Source organism: Dermatophagoides farinae, chromosome 4, assembly GCF_024713945.1.
Source record: "Dermatophagoides farinae isolate YC_2012a chromosome 4, ASM2471394v1, whole genome shotgun sequence".
NCBI classification, from domain to species: domain Eukaryota; kingdom Metazoa; phylum Arthropoda; class Arachnida; order Sarcoptiformes; family Pyroglyphidae; genus Dermatophagoides; species Dermatophagoides farinae.
The window spans coordinates 3297039-3324659 of record NC_134680.1 but is presented as its reverse complement, the minus strand read 5'-3'; the positions used below and the strand labels follow the sequence as shown (position 1 = coordinate 3324659).

At 30.1% G+C, this 27621-nt stretch overlaps 7 protein-coding genes across 11 annotated transcripts; 1 reads left to right on the top strand and 6 right to left on the bottom strand.

Moving 5' to 3' along the window:
* Window positions 1–7540: 7540 nt before the first annotated feature.
* MBD-R2 (PHD finger protein MBD-R2) lies at window positions 7541–11645 on the bottom strand. 2 transcript variants are annotated; one of them, XM_047052355.2, is made up of 7 exons: window positions 11416–11645; window positions 10945–11344; window positions 9668–10628; window positions 9535–9606; window positions 9239–9467; window positions 8801–9131; window positions 7541–8739 (listed from the first exon to the last, which is right to left on the bottom strand). In XM_047052355.2, exons 2-7 carry the CDS (start codon window positions 11322–11324, stop codon window positions 8022–8024), a joined length of 2691 nt encoding a protein of 896 aa, XP_046908311.1. In that variant the 5' UTR covers window positions 11325–11344; window positions 11416–11645; the 3' UTR covers window positions 7541–8021. The 2 variants fall into 2 exon arrangements, with proteins under 2 accessions (XP_046908311.1, XP_046908313.1); XM_047052357.2 differs by having other exon boundaries at window positions 8801–9032.
* Window positions 11646–11701: 56 nt separating this feature from the next.
* LOC124489945 (uncharacterized) lies at window positions 11702–15594 on the bottom strand. Of its 3 annotated transcripts, XM_075729882.1 has the most exons (6): window positions 15074–15252; window positions 14577–14632; window positions 14153–14515; window positions 13584–14011; window positions 13317–13525; window positions 11702–13249 (listed from the first exon to the last, which is right to left on the bottom strand). In XM_075729882.1, the coding sequence occupies exons 3-6, from the start codon at window positions 14427–14429 to the stop codon at window positions 11929–11931; spliced, it is 2235 nt and encodes a 744-aa protein (XP_075585997.1). In that variant the 5' UTR covers window positions 14430–14515; window positions 14577–14632; window positions 15074–15252; the 3' UTR covers window positions 11702–11928. The 3 variants fall into 3 exon arrangements, with proteins under 3 accessions (XP_075585997.1, XP_046908333.1, XP_075585998.1); XM_047052377.2 differs by lacking the exons at window positions 14153–14515; window positions 14577–14632 and adding an exon at window positions 15311–15594; XM_075729883.1 differs by lacking the exons at window positions 14153–14515; window positions 14577–14632 and having other exon boundaries at window positions 14852–15101.
* Window positions 15595–15630: 36 nt separating this feature from the next.
* LOC124490054 (uncharacterized) lies at window positions 15631–16520 on the top strand. Its single transcript, XM_047052524.2, has 2 exons — window positions 15631–16120; window positions 16185–16520. The coding sequence occupies exons 1-2, from the start codon at window positions 15718–15720 to the stop codon at window positions 16442–16444; spliced, it is 663 nt and encodes a 220-aa protein (XP_046908480.1). The 5' UTR covers window positions 15631–15717; the 3' UTR covers window positions 16445–16520.
* Window positions 16435–18270, bottom strand: grp (serine/threonine-protein kinase grp). Its single transcript, XM_047052429.2, has 3 exons — window positions 18082–18270; window positions 17505–18014; window positions 16435–17443 (listed from the first exon to the last, which is right to left on the bottom strand). The coding sequence occupies exons 1-3, from the start codon at window positions 18144–18146 to the stop codon at window positions 16528–16530; spliced, it is 1491 nt and encodes a 496-aa protein (XP_046908385.1). The 5' UTR covers window positions 18147–18270; the 3' UTR covers window positions 16435–16527.
* A 150-nt stretch (window positions 18271–18420) lies between these two features.
* Window positions 18421–21134, bottom strand: LOC124500560 (uncharacterized). Its single transcript, XM_075730512.1, has 3 exons — window positions 20411–21134; window positions 19679–20346; window positions 18421–19617 (listed from the first exon to the last, which is right to left on the bottom strand). The coding sequence occupies exons 1-3, from the start codon at window positions 21075–21077 to the stop codon at window positions 18448–18450; spliced, it is 2505 nt and encodes an 834-aa protein (XP_075586627.1). The 5' UTR covers window positions 21078–21134; the 3' UTR covers window positions 18421–18447.
* A 28-nt stretch (window positions 21135–21162) lies between these two features.
* Window positions 21163–25477, bottom strand: LOC124489966 (equilibrative nucleoside transporter 1). 2 transcript variants are annotated; one of them, XM_047052414.2, is made up of 5 exons: window positions 24489–25477; window positions 22790–23019; window positions 22574–22722; window positions 22094–22490; window positions 21163–22032 (listed from the first exon to the last, which is right to left on the bottom strand). In XM_047052414.2, exons 1-5 carry the CDS (start codon window positions 24694–24696, stop codon window positions 21277–21279), a joined length of 1740 nt encoding a protein of 579 aa, XP_046908370.2. In that variant the 5' UTR covers window positions 24697–25477; the 3' UTR covers window positions 21163–21276. The 2 variants fall into 2 exon arrangements, with proteins under 2 accessions (XP_046908370.2, XP_046908371.2); XM_047052415.2 differs by having other exon boundaries at window positions 22790–23147; window positions 24489–25476.
* A 245-nt stretch (window positions 25478–25722) lies between these two features.
* Window positions 25723–27275, bottom strand: LOC124500559 (uncharacterized). Its single transcript, XM_075729964.1, is given in 3 exon segments — window positions 25723–25779; window positions 25888–27209; window positions 27251–27275. Coding segments are annotated over 3 exon segments (1404 nt in total).
* Between the last annotated feature and the right edge of the window lie 346 nt (window positions 27276–27621).

The window sequence follows — 27621 nt, the reverse complement described above, 5'->3', positions numbered from 1 at the left end:
TAGAGAACGACAACGACAAACACCACGTATTGCGGCTGCCGAAATAAACAAATAGAAAAAATAATAATAATAAAAAAATAAAAAGGAAGAACATCATCATCCTTAACCAGTAATAAAGAAGACAACTACGACAACGAAGACGAAAGAAAAACCAAATAATCAAGCCAGCAACATCATTATCATCACGACGCAATATTGTGGTAAATACACACGCACACACACATTTATTCAAAAACCAGCATTGAATTGTACATTGTGGCTTTCATTTTTATTCATTCATTTCTTTCTTCTTTTTTTTTTTGACTTGTCGGTTTCAACCGTTTGTCTTCTTCATTTTTCCTCGATATTTTTTTTAATTTTTTTTTGCTGGTTGTTGCTGGTTTTAAAGATATGATCATTCTCTTTACACACATACACCACTTGTTTGCACAGATCCTCCTCCCATTCGCCCGTTGGATTTCTACTACAATTTGATGGTAACCAGAAAAAAGTTTTCTTTTTCTTTCATCATTTTAATTTTGAGGTTCAATAATCAACGTAATGTTTTCTTTCTTTTTTTTTGGTTTGTGCTTGCGTGTGATCCAGAATACAAAAATTTTTTATATTGAAAAAGATTTCACAATTTCTTCTCCGGATGTAATAATAAAATATGGTTACATAGAATCCAAAAATAGTATTACGGTCATTTTTTGTTTTATGGAAAAATTCAATTGTCAAAATTTTTTTTTATTTTTTTATGAGATGGAATAAATAGGTGAAATGAATTCGTCTTTCGAATGCTTACCGTACACATTTGGTCATTATTCATGTTTTATTTTGTATTAAAAAGAAACGAAAGGCCATGACATTATCCCCCATGAATGATTGAATGATCAAATAATTTATTTTTATAAAAATTAAAATTCGTACTCGATTTGTACTTGAAATGCCAAAATATTACTATTTTTTGTTTGTAAAAAGTCATTGGATGCCATCAATGATCGATGATGGAATGAATAAATGAATGATGAAAAAAAAAACGAAAGATTTCCTTAAAAAAAGAAAGAGAAATACTTTCAACTAGGTCGTCATCACTAGTCGCCAACTTCTTTATGGTGATTGATTTATTTATTCGATTGAATAAATGGACAGACAACATTGATGATGTTAATGATAATGATGACGACATGATTGCCGACATGTGTGTGTGTGTGTGTGTGTGAGTGCAACTAAAATGAATGAATGAATGAATAAATCTCTCAATGTCGACGATCTCTTTATCATTATTAGTTAGTTATTTAGTGCTTCTAAAATATTCTCCAATTTCCTTAAAGAAATTACAAATTTCTTTTTTTTGTTTTTGTTGGAATTTACACGATTTACGTGACTCATATGGCGTCACAACAAAACATTATCACCAATTGGTGTATGAACACAAACTGGATTTTGTCGTTGTTTTGGTTGTAAAATAAAAAAAAAATTGAAATAACTATCTTAATCTCAAAAAAAAAAATTGAAATCGAAGGTTCTCTACCACCGTCATCACCCCCACATCTGGATTTTTGATTTCACCAATTTATCATTATTAAGATGAAACTGAAAACCAAATATCAGGCCATAATGTCACATAAATATGGGAAAAATTTTCAAATGAATTTTGTTTTTCACATTTCATTTATCGTACATTCGGATTTCCAATATATTTTCAAATTGTCTATTGATCAATCAATCGATGGATTATCATCAATTCGTATCCGGACTACTAATGGAAATGGATTTATCCGATTAGCCAATATATTTGATTATAGCTAACCTCTATTTTGTGAATAATCATAATAATAAGCAACGATTTAGGATTCGTATTTTTTTCCAAGTACAAAAAAAAGAACAGTATTTTTTCATGAAAAAAAAGAAAATTTTTTTCATTCAAAACATTATAAGTTGTTCTTTCTTTTTTTTTCTAGTTATGGTTTTAACATTTGTTCATTATTGATTCTATTTTGTTTTTGTCTAAATATTCATTGGAATTGTTTGCTTCAAATGTATTTTTTTGTTTTATTTTCGATAGAATTATTTTGTTTTTTTTCTCATTATAATTTGTTCAAATTGAAAATAGAAATATTCAAATGGATGAAAAAGAATTAATGAATCTTATTCTCAAGTGAATTTTTTTTTGAAACGGAAATTGTTACCGATTCATTTTAACAACAAAATAACAACAAGGTCAGGGTTATTTTGAATGTAGTATTTTTTTTTACGCAAATTCTTTTATCAAATGAAAAAACTGTAAAGGGAATTGAAAATGGTATTCAATCATCATCATCATCATTATTTTTATAATGATAATTGGAATTTCGTAACTTTTTTTTTGTGCGTGTGTGTGTGTGTGTGTGTGTTTCAAATCAAAAATTCAATTTGATGATACATTCAATGTTGACAATTGTAACCTTAAAGCAAAAATTGATTCAATTCAATTTGATTTTGGCCAATTTTAGATGATTTTTTTCTTTTTTTTCTTTTTCGATTAACGGCATAATTTGCAATAAAATCTTGACAAACACACTCACCAATAACCAGATTTAACCAGTGAAAAAAAAATTTCTTGATTTTTTTTATTTTATTTTACCAATTTCTATTTTTTGCCATCACTTGTATGTCATTCGTACATTGACGAAATTCTTCAAAACGATGCCTGAGAGAGTGAGAGAGATGATCATCAAAAACTACCATCCCCTATAACTAAGCCATCCTCTCATCTACCCATCAATAAAATGTACAATAATCGTTTTTTTCTCTTCGTTTGTATTGTAGTATTTTAATCTCACTTCAAAAAAAACCGTAGACTTTGCCTTTGGTATATAATTTATATTCGTCTTAAAAACAATTATTTATTTTCTTTGTAAATACGAAGAAAATGACGAAATATAAAAATTCAACCACTAACAATGCCATTGTAATTAAGTGAGTATTATTTCATTTTTCGTTTTTCGATTCATGAAAATTCATTAAAAAAAATTCATTACAGAAAATGTAGCTATGGGCCAGAATATTCGTTTTGTTTGTGGGAGTGATGAAGTCGCAATGAAAATAAAAGCGTTTTAATTTTTGTTTTTTTTCTCTTCTCTCATAACACCATCGCCAACAGCAACAGTGAAAACAGAAACCGGAATAATCCAGTGTTTGACAATTGAACTTTCAGCATTGTCTCTCTCATCATCATCGTTGATTTTGTTGTTTAACAATTGGGCGTTGTTATCTATTCATTCATCTAGGTCAGTCAGTCAATCTATTAGTGTGGGTGGATTGTGGAACAATGAATGGTATTAAAATTGAAACCAGTTTTTTGCCCACAGGTTTCTTTGGTTTCTTCTTCACTATCTGCCCAAAATCAAAATGAAAATGAAAATGAAAACCAGTTGCAACTAAAACATTGCTTACACGAGTTACAAGAATAGTGCATAAACTTGATTCGTTTTTAATTTCGAATTTGTTGTTTTTAATTTCAAATTAATTATATATTGGTTATTCAGTAAAACAAAAAAAAATGGAAAGAATCGATTCAACGTTCTCTTTTTAAATATTTCCGGATACTTTCATTCAATCAATCAAAAAAAATTAAAAATGATGATGTTGATAGTTATTACCATGGCAACATCCATGGAGTTTTCTGGCCGATCTAATGGATATGATAACACATTTCTGTGTTTAAAATTGTCAAGAAAAAAAAACAATTTCTGGACTGTAGCCATTAAACAATCATTAAACATCGACAACCACAACCGGTGAATGCCAGTTTTCATCAATTCATTTTCATCGTCATCATCATCATCATCTGATGTAATTCATCGTTGTTGTTGAGTGTGCTTACGTAAACCTATTCGCTTCACATCTAATATTCATTAATTTCTTCAATTTTTTATTCTTTCATACCTGTGTGTGTGTGTGTGCGAATTTTTCTTCTTTTTTTGTAACTACAATTTCGACTGAATCAACATTTTACGACATGAAAAATGACCGAAGAAGATGATGATGATGTAAGCTTTTTTCACACATTTAAAAAACGAAATTTGATTGATGAACTCGTTCATTGTGATAGATGACTGGAAAAAACCGGAAATTTTTTTTTTTTGGTTATTCATTGAATTATATGGAAAAAAAATTCAAATTTTTCTACAGAATTTTGAATGACAAACAAATTGGCCTGAAAAGACAAGAAAAAAAGAAATCAGAGCATCGAACTTTTTTTTTGTTCTCAATTAAGAAGTGAAAAAAATTAGGTGGTTACTACCTACCTACCTATCTAAAATCCTGACCCAGTTATTATTTTTGTTATTCCTGATTTTAAATCCATTAGTTTCTTACTAGTTCCTCCATTTTCAAAAGTATTTAAGTAAAAGTAATAATGATATTTATGAATGCGACAAATAATGTTTGATTAATAATCATGATGTTAGTTAATATTGGTAGTTGTCGACTTGATGCAATTTAATTTTTTCACTGTATAAATATCGATTGATTTTTTTTTGATCGATACGAAAATCGCCATTTTTTACATCTACACATCAAATGTATGTTTATTTGTTTGTGACGAAATAGCTAAAATGTTTGAATTTTTTTTTTTTTTTTTGAAAATGTAAATCAGCGATAAAAATTTTGTGGAAAAAACGACAATTCTTAATCTAATCTTATAATTATATAAAATCGATGATAATGATGATGAATAAAAAAAAAATTAAGGTTAAACACATGGAAATTGGATTCCAACAATAACAAAAATAAAATAAATGTCAAATCAAGTCAGTCAAGACCTTCTACATTATTCATAAAAACGTGATCTAAATAACGTATTACATTGTTTATTGTATGTTTATTCATAATCATTCAATGATGATCATCATTCTTGTAAGCCAAAAATTTTTTTAATTGAATTTCATATTAAATAATGGCCATGGACAATCATCATTATCTTCATAATAATAATCTGTTTTACAACGATGTGTCGTCGACATCGATCAATCAAAACTGGATGATCGAAAATTTCCATAAAACATTCTCTCAATTGATATATTTATTGTATACATACACTTGTAATGATTTGAAATGAAATCAAATGTGAAATTTATGTTGTGAAAAATGAATGAATGTAAAGTAAATAAACAATCGAAATTGAAACAAGATCAATAATCAATATAAAAAAAATCAAATTGATCAAATAAATAAATGACCGGATTGTCATAACCATAATCACTTATGATCACACACACACACACACTCATGAGATTCACTCGTGATGATTGATTGGATTGATTATGTTTGATCAATAATAATATTGATTGATGTACAATTGTCGAACGAAACAATGTTTATCTCCTCACATGTATAACGACTACAAAATAAAAAGAAAAAAAATTTTAACTGAAATAAAAAAAAATATCGAACACATTTCATCGATGAGCATACACATACACATACCCATAGAGGAAGTTCTGGTAAATATGAATTATTTCAAATTTCTGAATAGCCAGTTTGATGGCTATTTGAATAATGGTAATGGTAATAACACTGATAATGACCGATGTTAAATGAATGATGATGGCCTAACAAATTTTTCTATCATTCTTTTTTCTGTCTATTCGGTTTAGAATTGTACCGGATATCGGATAATTACTTTTTTGGATGGGAGAGACACGTCATCAGTGAATAGTAAACATTTCGAATGTTTCTAAACATCTAAACACGAATACAAGCCCACGGTTTTATCCCTGACATTGACAAATAACCTTTTCAAAATAAACTTTGAATAATAATAATTTATATATTTCAACATTATCATTTTTTCATTCATCACCATATCCGGTCATACAATGTGTCTGTGTTTTATTTTCAAGGTTAAATGTTTTCCCTGTCTTCCTTCCTTTCTTTGGGTGATTCCGGTTAATTTAATTTTTCCTTTTATGTGTAATAATAGTAAATAATAACAACGAATTTTTCCACAAATACTCAATGTATGATTATAATAATAATAATAATCGAATAATCCAAAAAGTTTGATGAAAAAAAGCTTCATTTATTAGCCGCTTACTATCAAAAACGTAATATCATGACAGTAAATTAGTAATGACCGGTAACAAGAATTAAATCCACTGGTTCAGGATACAATAATAATATTATTAATTCAGATTGATTTCTGAAATCAGCGATGTTTGTTTCGTTTATTTAATTCCTTTTGTTATTTCATTTTTTTTTGTTTGTCGATCACATATCACATTGGTTGTTCACACTAGCAACCCCTTTGCATTGATTTTTTTTTGTTGTTTGTGATAAAGGAAATATATGAAGACATCGAAAAGAAAAATTGAAAAAAAAATTTCGTCGCCTCTTTCTTTTTTGGGTATTCTATGTTGGTGTGTAGGTTTTTGTTTTACATTTCAAAGAATTTTTCAGTTACCAACCAAGTAGTGTGGAAACCAAGTTAGATTTATTGAAATAAACGAAAAGAACAAAACAAAAAAAAAATTATTCATATAACATCCACCCACGCACACATATGACAATTCACAATCTGAAGGAAAAAAAGAATTTTTTGGTAGCTGGAAAATCCTTTTCATTCATCAATCCATAGATCCTCTTTGAATATACATATAAATGTTCATTTTTTTTCTTCACCCTAAGCGGGTATGTGTGTATTTAATAAGTATTATTTATAAAATCTAATAATAATAATAAACCCAGCCATCTGATTATCGTGAAAATAAACGGATTTTAATTAAATCATTATCATCATCGTCATCGTCATTATTACTGATCAGTTAAACATTCATTCATTTATTTAGCTCCTGTGGTGTGATCGACATCATTGGATACAATCGATATGACGAATATAAATATAAAAAGCAAAAAAAAGTAATTATCATTGTACGAAACCACCCACGCAACATAGATACAATTTTACTTTTTTTTATGATGAGCCATTTTGCAACCAGCCAGGCAGGAAATTCAATCCAAAAATAAATTCAACTATATCCTCCAGATATTTATTGAATATTCCCACAATTGAAATGATGATATAAATGACAAACAAACAAATATTGAATGAATAGAAAAAAAAATCAATTTCCGCATTTAGAATATTCTAATCTTTTTTTCTGGTGTCTATCTATATCTGACGAGATGATAATTCAAACGATATGAATGGAATATAATTTAAACTTTGGCCACGTTGTCTTATTTTGAATTCATTTGATTTTCGTTTCACAGTTGGTTCGCGTGTGTGTGTGTGTGTGTGTGTTTGTGTACATAAAGGGCGGTATTATCTTTGATGATAATTCTTTAACGATGTTAAAAAAGGTGTTTCTTTATCTTAAATTCAATTATAATATAGCCAATACAATGTTTGCGTGTGTGTGTGTGTATGTGTTTGTCATGTTGGTATTGGATGAATCTAATCGGTCATCATTTGATCGAACCGATTTGATCCGTTTTCTTTTCCCGATAATGAAACTGGGAAAAGAAACAAAAATTAATACGTAATAATTTTAAACAAACATATTCGCTTTGAACATTTTGCAAAAAAATTAAACAATTTATTTTCTCGAAAATTCTCAATTTCAACAATTTTTATTTGAAGAAAAAAATTAAATGTCTTGACGTGTATTCTTTATTTATTCACGGTCCGTCATTCGTCATGTTTCAAACATATAGCGGGTTGTTGCCATTTTTTTTTCTTTTTCTTTGTTTTTTTATATAGAAATAACTAGAAAAAAATTAAACAACTACATACAAACATTCATTCATCAATAAAGGTTGACAATGAGAGGGAAAAAATGACAAAAAAAAACAGAACAGAAAAAACAGCTACAAAATGGAATAATTCAAATAAAAAAATGAAGAATCAAACAATATAAACGCAGGTGTGGCATGTATGTATAAATGAATTTTTTTGATCGATTGATCGAGTGTCTGAATGGGTGTTTGGGCGATACTTGTAGATGGAAAATAAAAAAAATCTGGTGCAAAAATTATGACGGCTATGATGATATCGATTATCTACTACATAATAGAACAAGTTCACGGGCAATCTGTAAATCACGATAATGATAAGATAATTCTAATTTCATTTCACCATCGGTTAGATTAACCGGCAGAAAATCATGTGTCATCGATGGATGGCTATGATGATGACTTGTATTTTGTGGATGTGATGATGACGAACAAGATGAATTTCCCGTATTTACTGTTGTATTAGTCGTTGACAGTAATAATCGTGCTAAAGGTGGCTGTGATGGTGATTGATCATTGGATAATTGTTTTTGTGATTGAGAAAGATCACCAGCGCCACTGGAACCAGAACCATTTAATGATTTCAACATTAAACCATGATCGTTATCAGAATTATTGATGGCATCTGATGAATTCAATGCCGACAATGTAGGCTGATTTTGAATGGATGAATCATTCGATTCAGCACAAACACCAGCAGAATTACTATTAGACATTCCAAATAAATTAGATGATTTAATTGGTGTCGTCATTTGTGGCGGAGGTGGAAGTAAACTAGGCATTACAACATCAGAAGAGATGCCAAAATTTTCCGGCGATGTGGCAGATAATGTTGAACTTGATGTATGGATGGCATACGAATCTTTTTGTTCGACATCTTTTTCAATTTTTTCCAATTTCTGTTGGATTAGATCCATGTTCGATAATAATTGACGTTGTTGCTGTTCAATTTCGACTATTTCATCATTATTAAATTTTTTTCTATATAGTTAAAAAAATTAAATAAAATGAAAAGATATTCGAATGGTTAATCTAGATTTACCGTTGTTGCTGAATTTTATAATTCAATGCATGAAGATTGATCATACAATCATACAGGGCCGATGATAATTGATTCGTTGCACGAAGATGTTGTAGATCTTCTTCATCGTCATTATCTTCCAGATCTGAATCCATTGGCCTATGATGGTGATGAAGAACAATACCCATTTCCGAACCGAAAAATTCATTGTCCATCATTTCGGATTTTTTTATTCCTGTGGATATCAAATGACCTGTAGGTGAGGAATCATTTGTTAAATTATGTGTGATTGACGTCGTCGTAGATTGTAATGTAAGATCATGTAATGTGAATGATTTTCGTTGTGATAATTCTGGTTTATCAAATTTGAATAATCAAGAGTAAAAAGGGTATTCGGTCGGAAAAAAATCAAAATAACTAAAATTCCTGATTTGTTCTCTCGAAGATATCATTACAAACCTTGATTTAATGATTCATGTTTCCGTTGTTGTTGGCCATTTATATAATTCATCATTGGATTCATAAATTTATTAACAGAATCATTTCTAATCCCAATTGTACCATCGATAGGTACAAACATAGCTGGTGTGAATTGTGGTGGCTGTCCATTCTTAAGCCAATGATTTAGCTGATAGGAATTTTGTTGTGTCCGTACACTTTTCGGTGCTTGTCGACAAAATTGACAAAACTATTCGCAAAGGATGAAAAAAAAAATAAATTTTCAATCCAAAAGAAAAATATTTGAAACAACTTACATAACCGCTGGGCGGAACATCATTTTCACTGTGAAAACCGGCACATGATCCATGCTGCCATGCAAGACATAGCTATGGAAAAAAGAAAAATTTTTTAACTGTTCAAAGATTGCATATATTAAAATGTGCTTACCTCACATTGGACCATAAGACCACTTTCTTCATCCAGTGGACAGATACATTTGACAAATTCTTCAATATTATCATTTTCATGTTCCTCAGCTTCAAGTCGTGCATCTTTAAATAGCAATGTTGTATTCGGTTTTGTTGATCTTCGTGATGACCATGCTGGTAGGATTACGGTCAATGATTTCATTGATGATTTCGAGGATGTTTGACCAGTTTTCGGTGAATCCACTGATTCTGAATCATGATCTTGTTCTTGTTTGATTTTTTTACTAACATTTATAGAATCACTTGATTGTGGTGATGGTGTTGATTCATTTTTACGTTTTCCTCGATCTACCAACTCGTTGGTTGTGTTTATGGCTGCTGTCCCATCTTCTGCCACATCTGTTTCAGTTTTAATTTTAGACATTTTAACATCATCACCAGAATCATGTGATTTTTGTTTTTCATGACGATTTGTTTTGTGTATCCGTAGCTGTGGTGGAACCAATGATGGTACATCATCCAATTCGGTCTTATGAAAATGTTTTTTATGTTGAAGTAAAAGACTTTCCTTTCGAAAACCTTTCTGACATATATCGCAAACAAATGAATTATTTTTCTGCATCGATTCCGGTGTTTCAAGATTTAATGGTATCGTTGGAGATGTTGGAAAAGCTGGTTTTAACGGTTGAATAGGTGGTGGAACCTGTTCACCATCATAATCATCAGGCATTTTTTGTAATGAACTAACTTTAACTTTTTTACGATATCCATCATAGAATAACACCTGACAATATTGTCCTTTACTATAGAATGTTGTTATTCGTGCCGGATAGAATTTCTGATCTGTCCAACGGGCTAAAATTTCTTCATTCACTTCGAATTTCAACGCTTTTTGTACCATTTGACGATTTGGATCATTTGGATCACTACGTGGACGAATCAAATCCGTATCCATAGGAAACCATTGATCATACCGTTTTCTATATAAAGTATATATTACAATCAAATAAATAGATGAATTTGATAAACAAAATTTTTTTTTTCAATAAGGAAATTCAAATAATAAGGAAAATAAACACATTCGAATCAAATGCCTGCCTGTTTGTCTATATAGCTTATTATTTTTGTATGAAATGGACGAATACATCGATTATTACGACATACACACATGCATGCGAAAGATGCGGCATTGCATGCTACAGGATATCTACACGCACCAAATAATGATACCGGACATTTTTGTTATTCATTGTCATTATTGTGTGTATTTTAGCATTAAAAGAAAAGATTACTTACTTCCAACGTAAAAAATGTATCTTTATTTTATCATTTTTAATTTCAACAATCTTAGCAGGATACCAATTTCCTTGAATGTCACATGCTTCTAATGGTTCGGTCAATGACCAACGGCAATTCTGTTGTAATTGTTCAGGAATGGCCGTTTCGTCCTTGAAATCGTCATCACAATCTTTTGAGATATTACTGTCAGATTTGATCATTGATTTTGATATCGATACATTATCGACGGTTGATGATTTTCTAGTTGTCGTTGATGATGACGATTGTTGTTGCTGATAAAATGGATTTGATGTCGACCGACGTTGACGACGTAAGGCCAATGTCGAATCGATATTGGGATTATCTGTAGTCGATGATGAAGAATCAGCCATTTTCATTTGATTACATAATTTTAATCCTAAACAGATTGAATCAAATTTGAAAAAAATTAAATGTCAATCGACATGATGCAATAGCACACTGGCATACATTTCATTCATGATGATGACATGATGACAAAAACTAACAAGAAAAAAAACAGGATCGATTGAAATGATTTGGTGTGCTGTGAAGAAACTTGGCGCAAACTCTTAACCTGCAGGTATATATTGATATAAAGAATTTGGGTTTGAAACAAAAAAAAAATTCAAATGGTTGAACAACAAAGATCCACACAGAGCATGGTTACTCAAACACACACACACACACACACACACAATAAATGAATATACAAGAGACTATTGTATAATACTATACCAGAATCCATTCATAGACATAAGGACAGAAAATTTTTACTTTTTTTAAAATTGTTTCGTTAATATATAAAAACAACAACCACAGATTATTATTTTTCAATGTTTAACAAATTAAGAATTATAATAATAATTAAGTAATAAAATAAGCACGTGCGTGTATATTCGGGATATAAGTCTGGTGAAGGCGAATAAACAAAGAAAAAAAAGTTTTGGCCAAAAGAAAAATCATTATTGTTTCTTTTCATTATTATTGAATATCACTAGACATATCAATATCTCTTTCAATTTGAAATGGTTCTGATATTCCAATAACATCACCATTGTGTCGAACATAAACCAATAAGTAACGTCCAGCTAAAATGGGTATGCTTTCATCGAAATAGACGGGAAATACTTCATCCGTATGATTGGCTGACTCTGGTTCTGCATCTGTATCCGCAGTTAAGCTCGAAGTTTCTTTGTCGGAATCTCTATTCAATTGTTGATCACCTTGTTGTGAAACAGGATCAGAATCTCTGGTTTCATCGTGATTATCATCGTCAATATTTAACATGGACAAAGCATCGGCTGCTTGTTCCGTTGGTAAAGCATTTCCGAATTTTGGATAAGAAAACGTTAAGAAATCATCTAACGAAGTGAAATTTTCAGGGAAAAGGCCGACCCAATCCCAAGGGTTAAGGAAACGTTTAACAGATGGATCACGAATCGATACTGGTCTTCGATCGTGATCATCATCATCATTATTGCTTAAAATTCGAAAATGCACATAAAACTTTTTAGTTTGATTCCAATCTGGTATATGATAAAATTCAATTCGATAACTTGGTTCAAATAATCCTGGATCATCAACATTAGGCCACCAATCTTTGTCAATTTCGAATTTCAACAATGAACTAGCAGTTGATATTTCATTAGATAACATAGCCATTGGTTCTTGACCTATATGAAATTCATTCATTGTTCGTGGAACAAAAGATGTAGCCGAATCGGATCGTAAACGTCGATGAGGGACTGGTGGTTTATCAAATGCTGACGGTAATGTAAGACGGCGTCGATCACGACGTTGTCGTGCTAGATCTTTTTTCAGTTGTTTCATTTCCATAATTGGTATCCATACCAATTGCCTGACAGGTTTATGATCACTTAACGTATATTGTGGTATTGAATCGTAATACATTACTATAGGTTCAATTTTTGCCACTTTTGAAGGGTCAATTTTTTGCAAATTGCTTTGAATTTTTAAAAGATTACGCCATAAAATTCGATCAGTCCACGCCGGACGACGTTTACGATCATATTGATCACATGAATCCAAGACAAATTTAAACGTTGGTGCAAATGTTATGGGCGATTCTTCATAATCCTTAATGGCTTCACCTTTATGTATGGCATAACGAATTTGATCATATTTCAGCAACGATTCATAACGATCTGGATGATCGGAATTATTTTGATTTTCACGAATAAACTGTGTGATCGATTCAAATTCGTGCGCTTCATTATATGATTCATTTGGTTCGTTCATTGGATTAAGGCGAAAATTGAGATCACCAAATAAAAATGTAATGCTATAAAATTAAATTAAATTAAATTCTGATAAATTACGGACACATTTGCATGTTTCATCATACATACTCTTGATTAGAGACAGTATCGCTATAATTGCTAAAATAAACTTCTGACATGATTGTCATTATATCTTTAATACGTTTTTGATAATTTTCATCATGTGGTGTTAGATGTGCACCAATAATGGCTATCTGAACTTTATTATAGATGAATCGTAGACCAACAGCACCTTTGAATGCAAATGCTCTATCGCTTTGTATTTTTACTGGATAAGTCTTGAAATTAAAAAAGGTTATTAATGATTTCACTTGGAAAAATATCTAAAGAATATACCTGAACATATGAATAACGGTCAATATCACGACGACGTACGAATAGAAACACACCCGTAAAGATAGAGGATTCTTTTCGAAGAAGAACATAATCAATTTGTCGAAATAATTGTTCAAATGATGTACGCCATCCATCGATGTATAAAAATGTTTTCATTGGCATTTCTTCCAAAACAATTGCATAGGCATCATAACGGCGATGATATAAAGCGAATAATTCAGCAAAAGATCCACTCGGCTCTTTGGATGCAACATTATAAGTAACAAAATAGATGCTTAAATAATTGCCACTATTTACTAATTCTTGTTCACGTTTATTTGATTCCTGTGAATCAATTTCAGAAAATGATTTTTTACAATTCATATTGATCCCTTGATGATGATGACGAGCATTGACAATATTGTTATTATTAGTATCGTATAAGATGACTGTATTGTTGTTTTAAAAGGAAATAAAAAAATGACAAAATTAATCACAATGGCCGATAACAATTAAAAAAAAAGGGAAAAACGTATAAAGAGAAAGATGCTAATATTGTAATTTTTTTCCTCATTTCCTATTATGCATACAGTAAGCGACTGCAATCGTAATCACTGATATTGATAAGATCGATATAAGAATTATTATCCAACGTAATATTAATGTCTTTCGATTAAGTCGACCATTATTATTATTATTATTGTTGCTTAATAGATGATTATCATTAATGACAGGTGAATGAACAATACGATTATTTCGTAATGCGAAGAAATTTTGCTCATTCGATTGTTGTTGTTGTAAAATATTCGTTTGTTCATTGAACGGAAATGTTGTCATTTCATTCATTATTATGATTATGATGATCATCGATAATCATCTTTTTTTGGTTTCAAATTTTTGGTTTTGTCTATTAATAATCATTTGATCATCCATTTATGAAAAAAAAATCTAATCTGTATGAATGAGAACATGTTTGATTAAAACAAAAAAAACAACAATTTTGCATGTATTTACCTGAATGGCAATCAAAAATGTTGAATTCATTCCAATGATAATTGTTGAAAATGGTCCTTTGAGCAATGATGGATGAAATTGAAAGAAAAGTGATCAGTGGCTCGCTATAAACATACACACACAAACAAAATTTTCATGTATACGTGATATACATGCATGCATACAAACAATACACTCTCACACACAAGATTCGAATGTTTTATTTATAAAAAAAAAATCGAATAACCTAAGCGGAACCAAATTATAATTATCTACAGGTATTCAAGAAAAATTACCATCAAAAATACAAAAAATTAACAAAAATATCGATAACCATGAATGTTGAGAAAAATTAAATAATGTGTTTATCATCATTTCAGAAATTTTTTTAGATTTTTGAATTTTGGAAAAAAAAGAAAAAATATACACAATAGAATCAAATCATGATCTGATCATTCAGATTAAATACATATTTCATTATTGCAAAAACAACAAAAAAAAATGAATCACACACTAACCTTTAAAAGAGTATTTTTATTTATCTGTGAGTAAAAGGTGATTGGAGAATATAAAATGGCAACAAGTGAACCATTAGCGACAATAACGATTGATAGATGAATTAATTGATATGATCAAGCAAATTGGTTATTGTTGTCATCGTTAGATTTTTTTTTCAGTTCCAATTTAAAATTATCATCTACAATAAAATTTATTTAAAATTATCACTCGTTATTGATAATATAGATGATGATTACCATTTTTATTCTTCAAATTCCATATATCAATGACGATAATGTCGTCATTATATTTCCAATAACAACGATTATATGATATGGATGATGATAATATATTAGTTAGCAATAATCGATATAACGCTTCACTGAACAATAAAAACAATGACATTGAACGTCTATGATCGATTGATTGAATTTCGATATTTATTCATTTTGCACAAAACCATAGAATAGAATGGCAAATAAAATCCTGGTTATAATTGAAGGTTAAAGGAAAAATTTCATTTCACCAAATGATCATAATTGGTGAATACATTTCGGTTTGTTACACATAGATGGTAGCTCACACCAAAACGTTTGTTTTGTATTTGATCATGTGATATTTTTTTTTGTCGAGCCGTTTGAAAAATTAATTCGAAATTGTCATAATGAATCGACGTAAAACAATCAATCCACGTTTATTTCCAGCCAATCAGCTATCATCCATCGATAATACAAATGATTTTGATCTGGAAAAAATCACTGATTTGATCCATGATCGATTTGCCATTCTGGAATTGACTGATATTCGTGAAAAACAATCACGGCTCAAATTGAAAGAACAAGAATTATCGACAAATTTACATCGACTTGATGAATTGAAAACGAATTATGAAAAAATTCATGATGAACATGTTAAATTGAAACAACAAATACGAAGATATCGATTATTATCAGAAACATTAATGCAAGCTGAAAATGTAGAAAAATTTGCAATTGAATTACAACACCAATGTACAGAGCAAAAAATTCCAATCGAAGATGATGAAACCATTATACGAACATTATCTGGTATGTAAGGTTGATTATTATTCTAAAATCAATTATAATTTTATTATTGAAAAAAACTTTTTAGATATTATACAATCCTATCAATCTTTATCTGATGAAAATTTATTGGAAAATACTCGAAAATTTCAACAAGAAATCATGGAAATCCTTGGCCAGAATTTCACTATACAAAATCATCCAGAATCTTATCAACATTTAAAACGATTATTAAACGAATGTAAAGAACAATGGCAAAGTTCGAAAAATCTTACTGGATCATGGCAAGAAATGCAACGGATTCGTACATGGCTACAGTTACGACAAGTGAATCGCGATAAAATATAATTTTTTTTATTTATGAAATTTTACATTATACAAATAACAAAAATAATTTTCCACAATAAAATAATTCCTAATTCAATCATTCATTAATCCAAGTTAGAATCATCATTGAGAATATCTTCCTGTAGAACATTGTGTCCATATGATTGTATGATTGGTTTAAGTAGATTTTTTATGGTTAAAAATTGTCGTTTAAATTCAATACCATCACCTTTGGCAAGACGAAAATCGACAAGAATTTTACCCTTTGACATATCATTTACAGTTGATCGAAATATCAATGGTATTTGATTTCGTCGATTACAGATAATCTGTATTTTATACTGTCCAATCATTTGCCGTTTCCAAGACCATTGTAAATCATCGAATGCTCGTTCCAATGCTTTAATTGTGGCTGAGAAATTTTTCATCGACATAAATCTTGTCATACGACGTACGACACGAAAATATATGGTCATTTCTGGGGGAGTGATTCCTTGTGAAGTACCACCACCTAATTCCATCTGTGTCTGAGTCGATAGAAACATGTCTTGAATACGATTTGGTTGCGAAAATGATGTCCAACTGTTGCCACAATAATCGTAATCGGTTTCATCTGTCATATTTTCTCGATCACAATCATCATCCTTTTGACAAGTCATCATTGCTTGGCTTGCAACAAGTTTTGGTTGTGGTTGTGATGCAAAACTGTCAACAGAAGGAACATGACGTTTATATAATGATGATTTTCGTCCGGAATCTTTATCATAATCGATAAGATTTTTCAAATTAATATAAGCACGATGTGAACGAATTCGATCAAAACGTGCTCGTTTCGATGGATCAGATTCAAAAATTGTCTTCAATAATGCAATGGTTATCGTATCGATTTTTAACCATGGGTTCAAATGTAAACTATAACGGCCACGGATCCATTTTTGATAATGTTCATTCTTTTCGGTAGCTTCTAGCCATGGTAATTCACCAGATAACATTGCTACCAGTATGATACCACAACTCCATCTAATTGAAAAATTTTATATAAAATCAATTCAGCAAAAAAATAATAATAATTATAAATTACATATCCAATGGTTCCGCATAATGTGGTTGATTACGAAGAACTTCGGGTGCAATATACGGTATGGAACCACACATTTGTGTCAATAATCGTTCCTTTCCATTGTGACGAAACAATGTAGCCATACCAAAATCTGCAATTTTCAACATATAATTCTTATCAAGCAATAAGTTTTCCGGTTTTAAATCACGATGTACGATTCCACGTTGATGTATATATTCAACACCGTTCAATAGTTGAATAAAAATTTTTGCTGCTTTTATTCGTTCCATTCCGACATCTGGTTCAATATGTTCGAATAGTTCACCATTTTGAGCATATTCCAAGAATATATATTCAATTTGTGATTGTTCATCACGACGAGTACCATAAAAACTTATGATATTCTCATGTCGAAGATTTTTATGGATGCAGATTTCCTTTTTAATCTGTTTATCGTGTTCAATGTTTTTAACGGCCAATACTTTGACGGCAACCATATCACGGCTATCTTTGTTCATTAATAATTTAACTCTTTGAATATTAAAAAAAAAAAAATTAAATTTGATTTTAAAAAAAATCGTGTCTAAAAAAAACTTACTCGCCAAAACGACCTTCGCCCAGTGTATCGAGCAACAGCCAACCTTTGACAAATTCGGTTGTCATTGTGGTGTTTTATTTCTCTCACTGTTTGAATTCTGTATCACAAATATTATAATTTTAAAAGTAAAAAAATTAAAAAATAAATTTGAAAAAAAAATTCAACCGTTAATTCAGTTTAAAAACAACTGCAGACGACACACACATTCACATAACACTTGTTAATTTATATCAGGGGCGGGTTCTTCATTTCATTCTTGATGACAATGAATGATCCATTAACTCCTCCTAATTTAAGATCACGTGATAAGAAAAAGAGAAAAGCATCAGGTGTCATCTAGTGTGATTATTTTTAATTTATTATTATTTAAATTCGTGATGAATCGAATGTTGGTTGTTGTTGTTGATCAGGTGGTGATTGTGTCTTATAATTATTATTAAAATGTTGTTGAGTAGGCGCTGCCATTGTTGTACGTCTTGACCATGATATGGGCATCAATCCTGACAGTGAAGGGTTTTTTTTCATGATTGTCGAAGGTTTCGTTGTTGATAATGGTGGTGATGATGGTGATGGCGGTGATGGTGATGATGTTGATGATTGTGATGATGATGACCCTCTTTGTCGTCGTCGTTGTTGTTGTGCTGGACTGTTAGACTTTTTACATTTACTCGTTGTTCTATATGCTGATGATCTACGACTATGTCGTTTAGACATGATAATTGAAAATGGATCAGTAGGAGGACTATTTCGTTGTTTCATCGAACTATTATCCTTATTATGACGTTTGTATTTGTCGGTAGCGAAATATTTTGCTACCGATCGATGAAGATTTGGCTGAAATGGCCGCTGTCGTATTGATTGTTTTTGATGGTGTAACATTTCTCGCCAAAGTTGTGGATCAACAATCTCTGGGTATGGTGTTCGTTTTTCAAGATCCGATCGTGTGATATATCGACATATGATTGGACAATAGATTATCATAATGCAAGCTACGAATGTTATGGCAACAATAATTATAACAATAACCCATAACATTGATTGTATTTGGACGAAATCAAAAAATGTCCACGGTAACCAATAATTCATGTTTTCAATATTTGGATCATAATTAAAATCAATCGTATCGACCGTACTGTTCGTATACCAGCGGTCAACAGGTGGACAACGACGAAACAAAGTTCGATCCATATCGGAGGTCAATACCGGTTCATCCAAATAGGTTCGAAACCAACGGGCAACATTCTTATCTATTTCGAATCGATCTATTTGACCTAAGTTGAAATAAGATTCAGAACAATGGAAATAATCTCGAATCACAATTCGTCTACAACGACTTTTGGTAAGCGAATTTTCTGTCCAATTAAATTTTTGATCAATCTCGAATATGAATCCAAAATAACCGATTATTAGATGAAAATGTCGATTCACAATGAACATGGCATTGATGAATGGAATCTGGAAAAATGTTTCCGATTGCTTGAGACGAAAAGGACCAACACTACCATTATTATTTGCATCTGATATATAAATTTGAAGCTTCGAATAATGACCAAAAGAAATTCAATTTTTTTTGCTTACAATTATTGATGACACTTACTATGATACGATCATTGTGACTGATTATTAGCCAAAGATAATTTCGACCATTTTCATAATCCATAGTGAAAAGTCCGGCAATTACATCGAATTTTGTTGAATCTCGAATTTGACGATCAAAATTAATTGATTCAAATATACGGTGTTGATCTTTCTTTGGGTTATCAAGTTTATTCTCCGCCAAATTCAACACTGCTGTTTGTAATGATCGAATTATTGTCCGATTATAACCAATAAATAATAATTCTTTGCTATCTTGTGATAAACCAGTGGCAAAGCGAACATGAAAATTTAGATTCCAAAAATGGAAAACCTTCTCCGTGTTACCGACATCAAAGCCACCAGTATCTGTTTTATGGTTATAAACAAAAATCCAACGGCCTTGGAATAGATAATATAATTTAGTTCGTGGATCATAATAAACAGCATCAATCAATGGCCATAGGCAAGGATTAACCGGGCAATCGAATAATGATTGTAATGGAATCGTCGGAAACGTCATTTCCCATGAGATCACCGGACAGCGTAGGCAAAAAATTTCGGGCATATAATATCCGGCGCGGAACAGATATAATTGCATTACCAATCGATTGGCCTGAATCCACCAGATATCCGGTCGATATATTGCATCCAAATGACCATAATTCTCAATATCTATTGTCATAATGACTGCAATCAAATCAACAAAACAAATTGAGAAATTTGAACAATCAATTAAATCAATTACACTTACGATGACTATTACTATTAACAGCCGAAGTATGAGCAATATAATCAAAACGTGGATTATTATAGAGAACAAAAAATGATGGATATTTTGATGTTGAAGATTTATGTGACCAAAAAATGCTCACCGAACGTATATTCGTTAATTCTTGACGAAATGTATATTGAATAAGATCGGCAAAATTTATCTTAGCAAATTCGGCATTAATCTGTGCAAGACGTTTCAATTCTGGCATATGTTGTACACGAAATGCTAATTGATTTGAATTGGTTTTTGCCGGTAGATAATAAATTGAATCCAAAATTATTACAATCATTTTAAAAAATGATGGTTTTTGTAAAAATCTATGACATAGAATATGGCCAATTTCATAACAAACGGATTTAGGATTCATCATTTCTGGCATTAGATTTCTTGTAATCGTATGCCAACATTCAAAATTACATTGTCGATCGGAACGTTCGAAATAGACCAATATACCATGTTCACCAAGATCGATAAGAAAATATAATCGGCCATATGCATAATTTGCCATTGTTTGTTGGCGACAATGACGAATTTTTTGATTATCATTTCGAACTAATAATGGATCATAATTAGTTACCGGTGATTGACATCGTATTATTATGATTAATTTCATCGTGATCATCATCAATCGTGTCAAACGTTTCATCGAAATTTTTTTTTTGGTCGGTGACAAGGGAATTTTTCGAAAATTGAATTCCCGATGAAACACAAAAAAATAATTTACTGATGTATTGGTCATTTTAAATAGAATTTAATTCATTTTTTTCTTTAAAAATGATTAGAATTTAAAATAAAATTCAATAATAAAATGTCTAATAAAATAAAAACTAATAATTTGAAAAAAATTATTGTCGAATAAACCAAGCAAGTACGGATGAAAAATTTACACCTAAAAATATACCACATATTAATGATGCGGCTGCCATCATACCGGCTGTACCGGCCAATTTTGGATCCGGTACTGATTGTGGTGTATACATCATACATAATGAGCTATAATAACCGGAACTAAAACCCATCAGAATGCTGCCAAAGAGATAAAGTAGATCTGATTGTATCAATACTGGCCATTGTCGTCGATTCGGTGCATAATTACAAAGCATAAAAAATGGTATGAATAAAAATCGTGACACTACCGGTATCCATAATTTATCAGGACCGGGAAAAATAACAAAATTGGGCACCAAATTACCAAACAATGCACAAGAATTGAAAACTAGAAAACAGGCGACAGCTACATAGTATTTGTCGGTCAATTCTTTTGATCCAAAATATTCCGGATTTATGGGTCGGATATCGGATTGAATGACAGGAAACGTGGCAAGTGTAACGAAAAACACGAGGAATACATTCAAACATTGTTTCCAAACGAATCGAAATACGTATAGATATGGTGGCCGTTCTGATTTCGGTTGTTGTTTATCGGAAATTTTTTCTTTTGATTCTAAATCACGGTCAGAATCGGTAGTGGTGGTCAAAAGATTTTGATTTTCCGTAGTTGTTTTTGTTTTCATTTCTGTTTCTGTTGTGCCATCTATCGTTATCGTTGTTGTTGGTTGTTGTTGAAGATGAGTGTTTCGTAGATAATACAGGAAATATTTCTATAATTTTGTAAATTGAAAAAAATACAGTCAAAAAAATTTTTTGAGTTTTCAAACTTACATTTTTCTTCAACATAAAAAACGATGTGAAAGCAAGAAATAGGACAACAATAGCGGAAGTGAAGAAATAAATTGCTGCAATACGTTTATTCGGTGACATTGCTATGGTGGCAATGTTGATCAACGATGTAAATGTACCACATACATTTGTACCGGTTACAATGGCATTCGTATATCTCATCGGTAAACGAGAACCGAGACCATAAAAAGAATTCTGATAGATAGCATTCACCATGTTCAATATGATAACGGTAACCATTGTAAGATAGAAAAATGTTGTCACCCAATCGTTTGTATCAATCCATGCCAATAATACAGTAATGATGATGAAGATTAATTCGATGAAAATTGCTCCCAATATTCGAATATTAAATCCACCAGTAGGATCACTTTTGTTTCTGGATCAATCAACAGATCAAAATCGATTTAGAACATTTTGATGGGTATATATTATACAATTAACAAAAAAAAAACAACTTACCCAAATTGAAAGAAAATATTGAGTATATTGAACAAAACATTCGGCACTTGTGATGCTATACCCAAATTACTAAGAAAATATTCCTTATATTTTGATTCAATTTTTGTACCATTATTCAATTGAATTGTAAGTTTATAATCAGTGAAATACTGTTGAATAAAAATCATAAATACACAAAATAAATCAGAAAAAAAATTATAAAATGTGTTCACCTACCTCGGTAGCATTGATGAACATATTCCATGGCATTAGCATAGCAATACCATGTAATAGTAATACGATATAGACAAAATTATATCGATCAATGAGATTAGAATTATTCGATGCTGGTGATGGTGGCTGTTTATTCATTTGATTGATTACTTTGCCATTTAATTGATTATTTGTAGTATTGTCCATTTTGACTATATGACCATTCAATGAATCGGCAAATATTCGTTTATTTTCTACGATATATAGGAGAATAATTATAAAATAACCAGAAATGGGGAAAAATTTTTGAGATCAATAAAAATCAGGATCACAGCTGCAAGACAATATTTTTTTTTAAATATTTCAAATAGAAAAAAAATGACTAAATTGAAAAGAAAAAATTGAAAATGAAAACAAAAAATAAAATAAAATAATTCGAAAAAAATTGCCCGCCGCCTCCGCCGCCACCACAATATAAAATGAATTGGAAATTTTTATTTTTCCAATTCGAACATTCATTCGAATCAAATACAACATCGATCAATAACATCGAACATGATTAACGTAATGCTTTTTTTGCCACTGTATATATTTAATGCATGAAACCTGATGAATCTTTGACGACCTCATCCAATCAATCAATCGATTGAAGATATATGAATAGTTTGAATATACCAATGATATAAATATATGATGAGATATGATATGAAAAATGGCGGCGTTTTAGGCATATCTCTCTTTGATGATGATCAAGAAAACATTAACCCTATATGTATGTGTGTGTGTGTGTGTGTGTGATATTTGTTCTTTGATTTTTTTTTTTTTTTTTGATTGTTTCTGAAAATTTTGGTCAAAAACCTACAACCGAAGCAAAATGATTGATTGTAAATATTTATATTTATTCGAAATAATTCACACATCGCACATGACATTTCTCCTATATACTATATATATGCTGTGTTTGCCAAATTCATCAATTTTTTTTTTACAAACTTTGCAAATCCTAACCATTTACAGGCAATATATATATTCTGAATTAATGTTTTTTCCCAATTGCGATATTAATCTCTGTTGTCAATAGAAGAAAAAAAAGATCAGAGCAAAAACAAAATCAATTGATTATGCCAAGCCAATGGAAAAATATAAAACAAGAACAGAATTAATTTAACAAAAAAAATTGTATATCGATTCTTGATTATTTGAATAAATGACTGTTCATTGTGTACATGTCATTGCTAGGGGGGAGGAGGAGGTTAATTGACATTTGAATTTAATGATGAATGTTTTTATATTCAGATTCAAATTCAACTCATACAGCGAGTGATAAATGAAAATAATAAAAGTCATAATGATGATGATGATGGAGTGTAAAAACGCCCCAAATAATTATTGAAACACTATAGTCATTCATTCATTCAAATTCATCGATGTTCTCGATAATCATAAATAACTCTATATATTTACTAAATCATGAAATGGATATCGAAAAAAAATCAACAATTTCCTAGTAAAATCCGTGTTAATGTTTCATGTGTCCACAAATGTTTACACACACATACACACACACATCCGACAATATTTCAATAAACAAACCATCAAAAACTACAGATTCAGTATAAATCAAGCAAAAAAAAAACATTAAAAATCCCAAAACATTTTTATTTTTTTCATAAAAAAAATTTATCATATCAAATTATTTGTTATCAAAACAAAAATTACTTACCATCTTCATCATCATCATCAACATAATCGGCCATTCTGTCATTTATCATTTCGATTCGTTGACGATCGACAGGTAATGTGTCTGATACATCATCAAAGTTAAAATTATCATCATTTTCGTTGTTGGTTTTGAATACCATGTTTTTTTTCCTTGAATTTAAAAAAGTTGAATTCGTAATAAAAGCTAAGCTGTTAGGGTTGTCACACATACACACACACACACACACACATACACAAAAAAAAATTAAGAAAAAGAGCGTGAAGAAACCACGTCTGAACCACGTGGTTATATCCTCGAAATTGAATGTAAGAATTGTATATAGGTTGTATATAGAATAACAGAATGTGTATGATGATGATTGAATAATAAAGACTTTTTATTATTTTTGGTTGCTAAAATATATAGGACATTAAAAACGAAACGAAAAAAAAAATGCAACACAGATACGGTATATATAGTGATGATGATGAATAATAATGTGATGTGCTATATATATAAATTGCTAATAGCATTTGAAAATTGAATTTTTTTTTCTTGTTCAGCTTTGCTGCTAGTTTCATTCATTCAGTTAATAATTAATTGAAAACTATTTTTCCGTAAAAAAAAATTCCTAATGTGTTAACATTCAAATATGGCAATATTTTAATTTTGTTTGTTATTTTATGGAGATGAAGATGAAGTGATGTGATGTTGATGGTGGTGGTGACTTTTTTTTTTGGTTGTGTGAAAAAAAATATGTTGAAATTGTTTTTTTTCCTTTTTGACATAAAAAAAAACAAAAATAATTTCTCCTCATCAGCAGTATTGAAACAAATTGGCCACACCACATAAAACATGGCCAAACTATACACATTTTTCAATGCCTTCTTCTCCGTCTTTTTGGATCAACTCGAAATATAAAACGACTCATGAGCAAGATCCCATCCAATGTATACATTTGAACCATTGATGATTGCAAAAAGTTTTCATTTTGGTTTGTATTCGAATACACCAAAACCAATTCATAATAGGGACATCTGTTATCAGATAGATGAAACATGTATTTGATGAAACTTGAAAATTATTCTATTCTAATCACTAGAATTTTGAATTCTAATGATGATTTTTCAAAGGGGAAGGGGCAATTCACGCTAATGTTAATGGATAAAAATAAAGAAATAAATGACGAAATCAAAATGGTAAAATCAAAATCGTTATTGTAATCAATTTGAAAAATCAATGAAAAAACAAAAAATCATATTGAATGTAGTTTATAAACTAAAAGTAAAACTTTTAGATAAATCATCAATGACTATATATAGAACAATGGAATGGAATGGAATGGAATTGAAATGGAAATATCATTATTAGTCATTTCAGTAATATACAAAATCATCAAATCAAACAAATGAATACTTACACGAAAAAATGAATTCAATGTAATCAATCCTGTATTACAATAGGTGAATCCATAACGATTTTTCACATGAAATTTTGCAATATAATTAACTTGTTTTAAATGTGTTCGTAGAATCAATATTCGACAATTCATTATTCTTTTTTTAAATTGTGAATGATTATTATTTAATGGCCGTTGTTGTTGTAGTCGACATGCTTCTAAATGTAATAAATGTTTAATACCAGATTTACTATGTATAGCTGTTGGATATAATGCCAGAATATAATGAACAAAAAATACGCCCAACAAAGTACCAAAAACGATTAATATGGCCACTATATAATGCATTAATAATGGACGAAAATTTATCATTATATTTTTAAAATGTGCTAGAATCCATGCCGATAGATATATGTTGATTGGCAATGATGCCATCATAAACCAGAAAAATGTTTTCGACATAACACGATCAACCATCATAATACGTTCAAAAAGACGATTATGTTTATACATAAAACGATTTATACGTATTGTTATATTGTTCATCGATAATTGTAATTGTTGATCATAATGATTATGATAAAGAATTTGAGCAATTTGTTTCAATTCAACATAGAATAATATTGTATATGCAAGTATATAGGTTGCACCAGTTATTAATGTTCGTGATTTTAACATTATATCCACCATAAATATGAATGTATTCAATTCGAACCATATGATTTTGATGAATATTCTAAATAGCCATTGACAATAGATGATTATTGTTGTGATGATAAAATTTGTCAAATTTTGAAATTCAAATTCAAATAACAATGATGATTTTGGCCAATCTTTTTGTATTATCGTATATGTTGTCCAATGTAAATAAAATATATTAATGGCTATCATTGAATTGACTATAATTTGTAGACTATTTAATAACACTATCATTAATTGTCGTAAGGTGAATAACCATTTATCATCATCAAATGGATTATATGTCAATTCAGGACAAATCGATGGATGATTAATAATACCATTCAATATGGCAAATAAACGACGATCACTATTGAAATAAACATTTTTCTCAATAAATACGCACATTATAAATGCTGAATATAATAAATTCATAAGATTATCATCAAAATAAATATAGGCAGCATCGGCCCATTCGATTCGTTGAAGATGTGATAATGGATAAAAATATAGAAATAATATACGTATGAATGCTAGATATTGTAGCCAGAGAATCCAATATACCCATTTACGACAACAATGATCACCTAATACATTGGTATGATACATAAACCATGTTAGCTTATGATAATATTCGACACCTTTGAATGATATAAGTTCACGGCGAACAAATGACCAGAATTTAATTCTATCCGTTGGATTTTTAACACATATTAATGATGATGTTCCATAATTAGATAGATTTGGTTGTTTCAGAATTGGATAGAAATGATTAATGATTTTCAATACAAACATTATGATTGCCAGTATTTAAAGTATATGTGGATCTTGAACTTAAATGATGATCATCGAATAATTATAATTAAGTTGTCCAATACGAGAAGAAATTGTATAAACAATGGCGGAGAAAAAAAATGATGAGAAGAGAAAATTTTCTGGTTGTTTGTTTAAAAAAATTATATATAACTTCAACAATATATTCTCTCGAAAGTTTTGTAATATTAATGACAATTTTTGTAATATAAATGAGTATTATTTGAATTTTTTTTGTTTTGTTTTCGAACTGAATTCAAATGA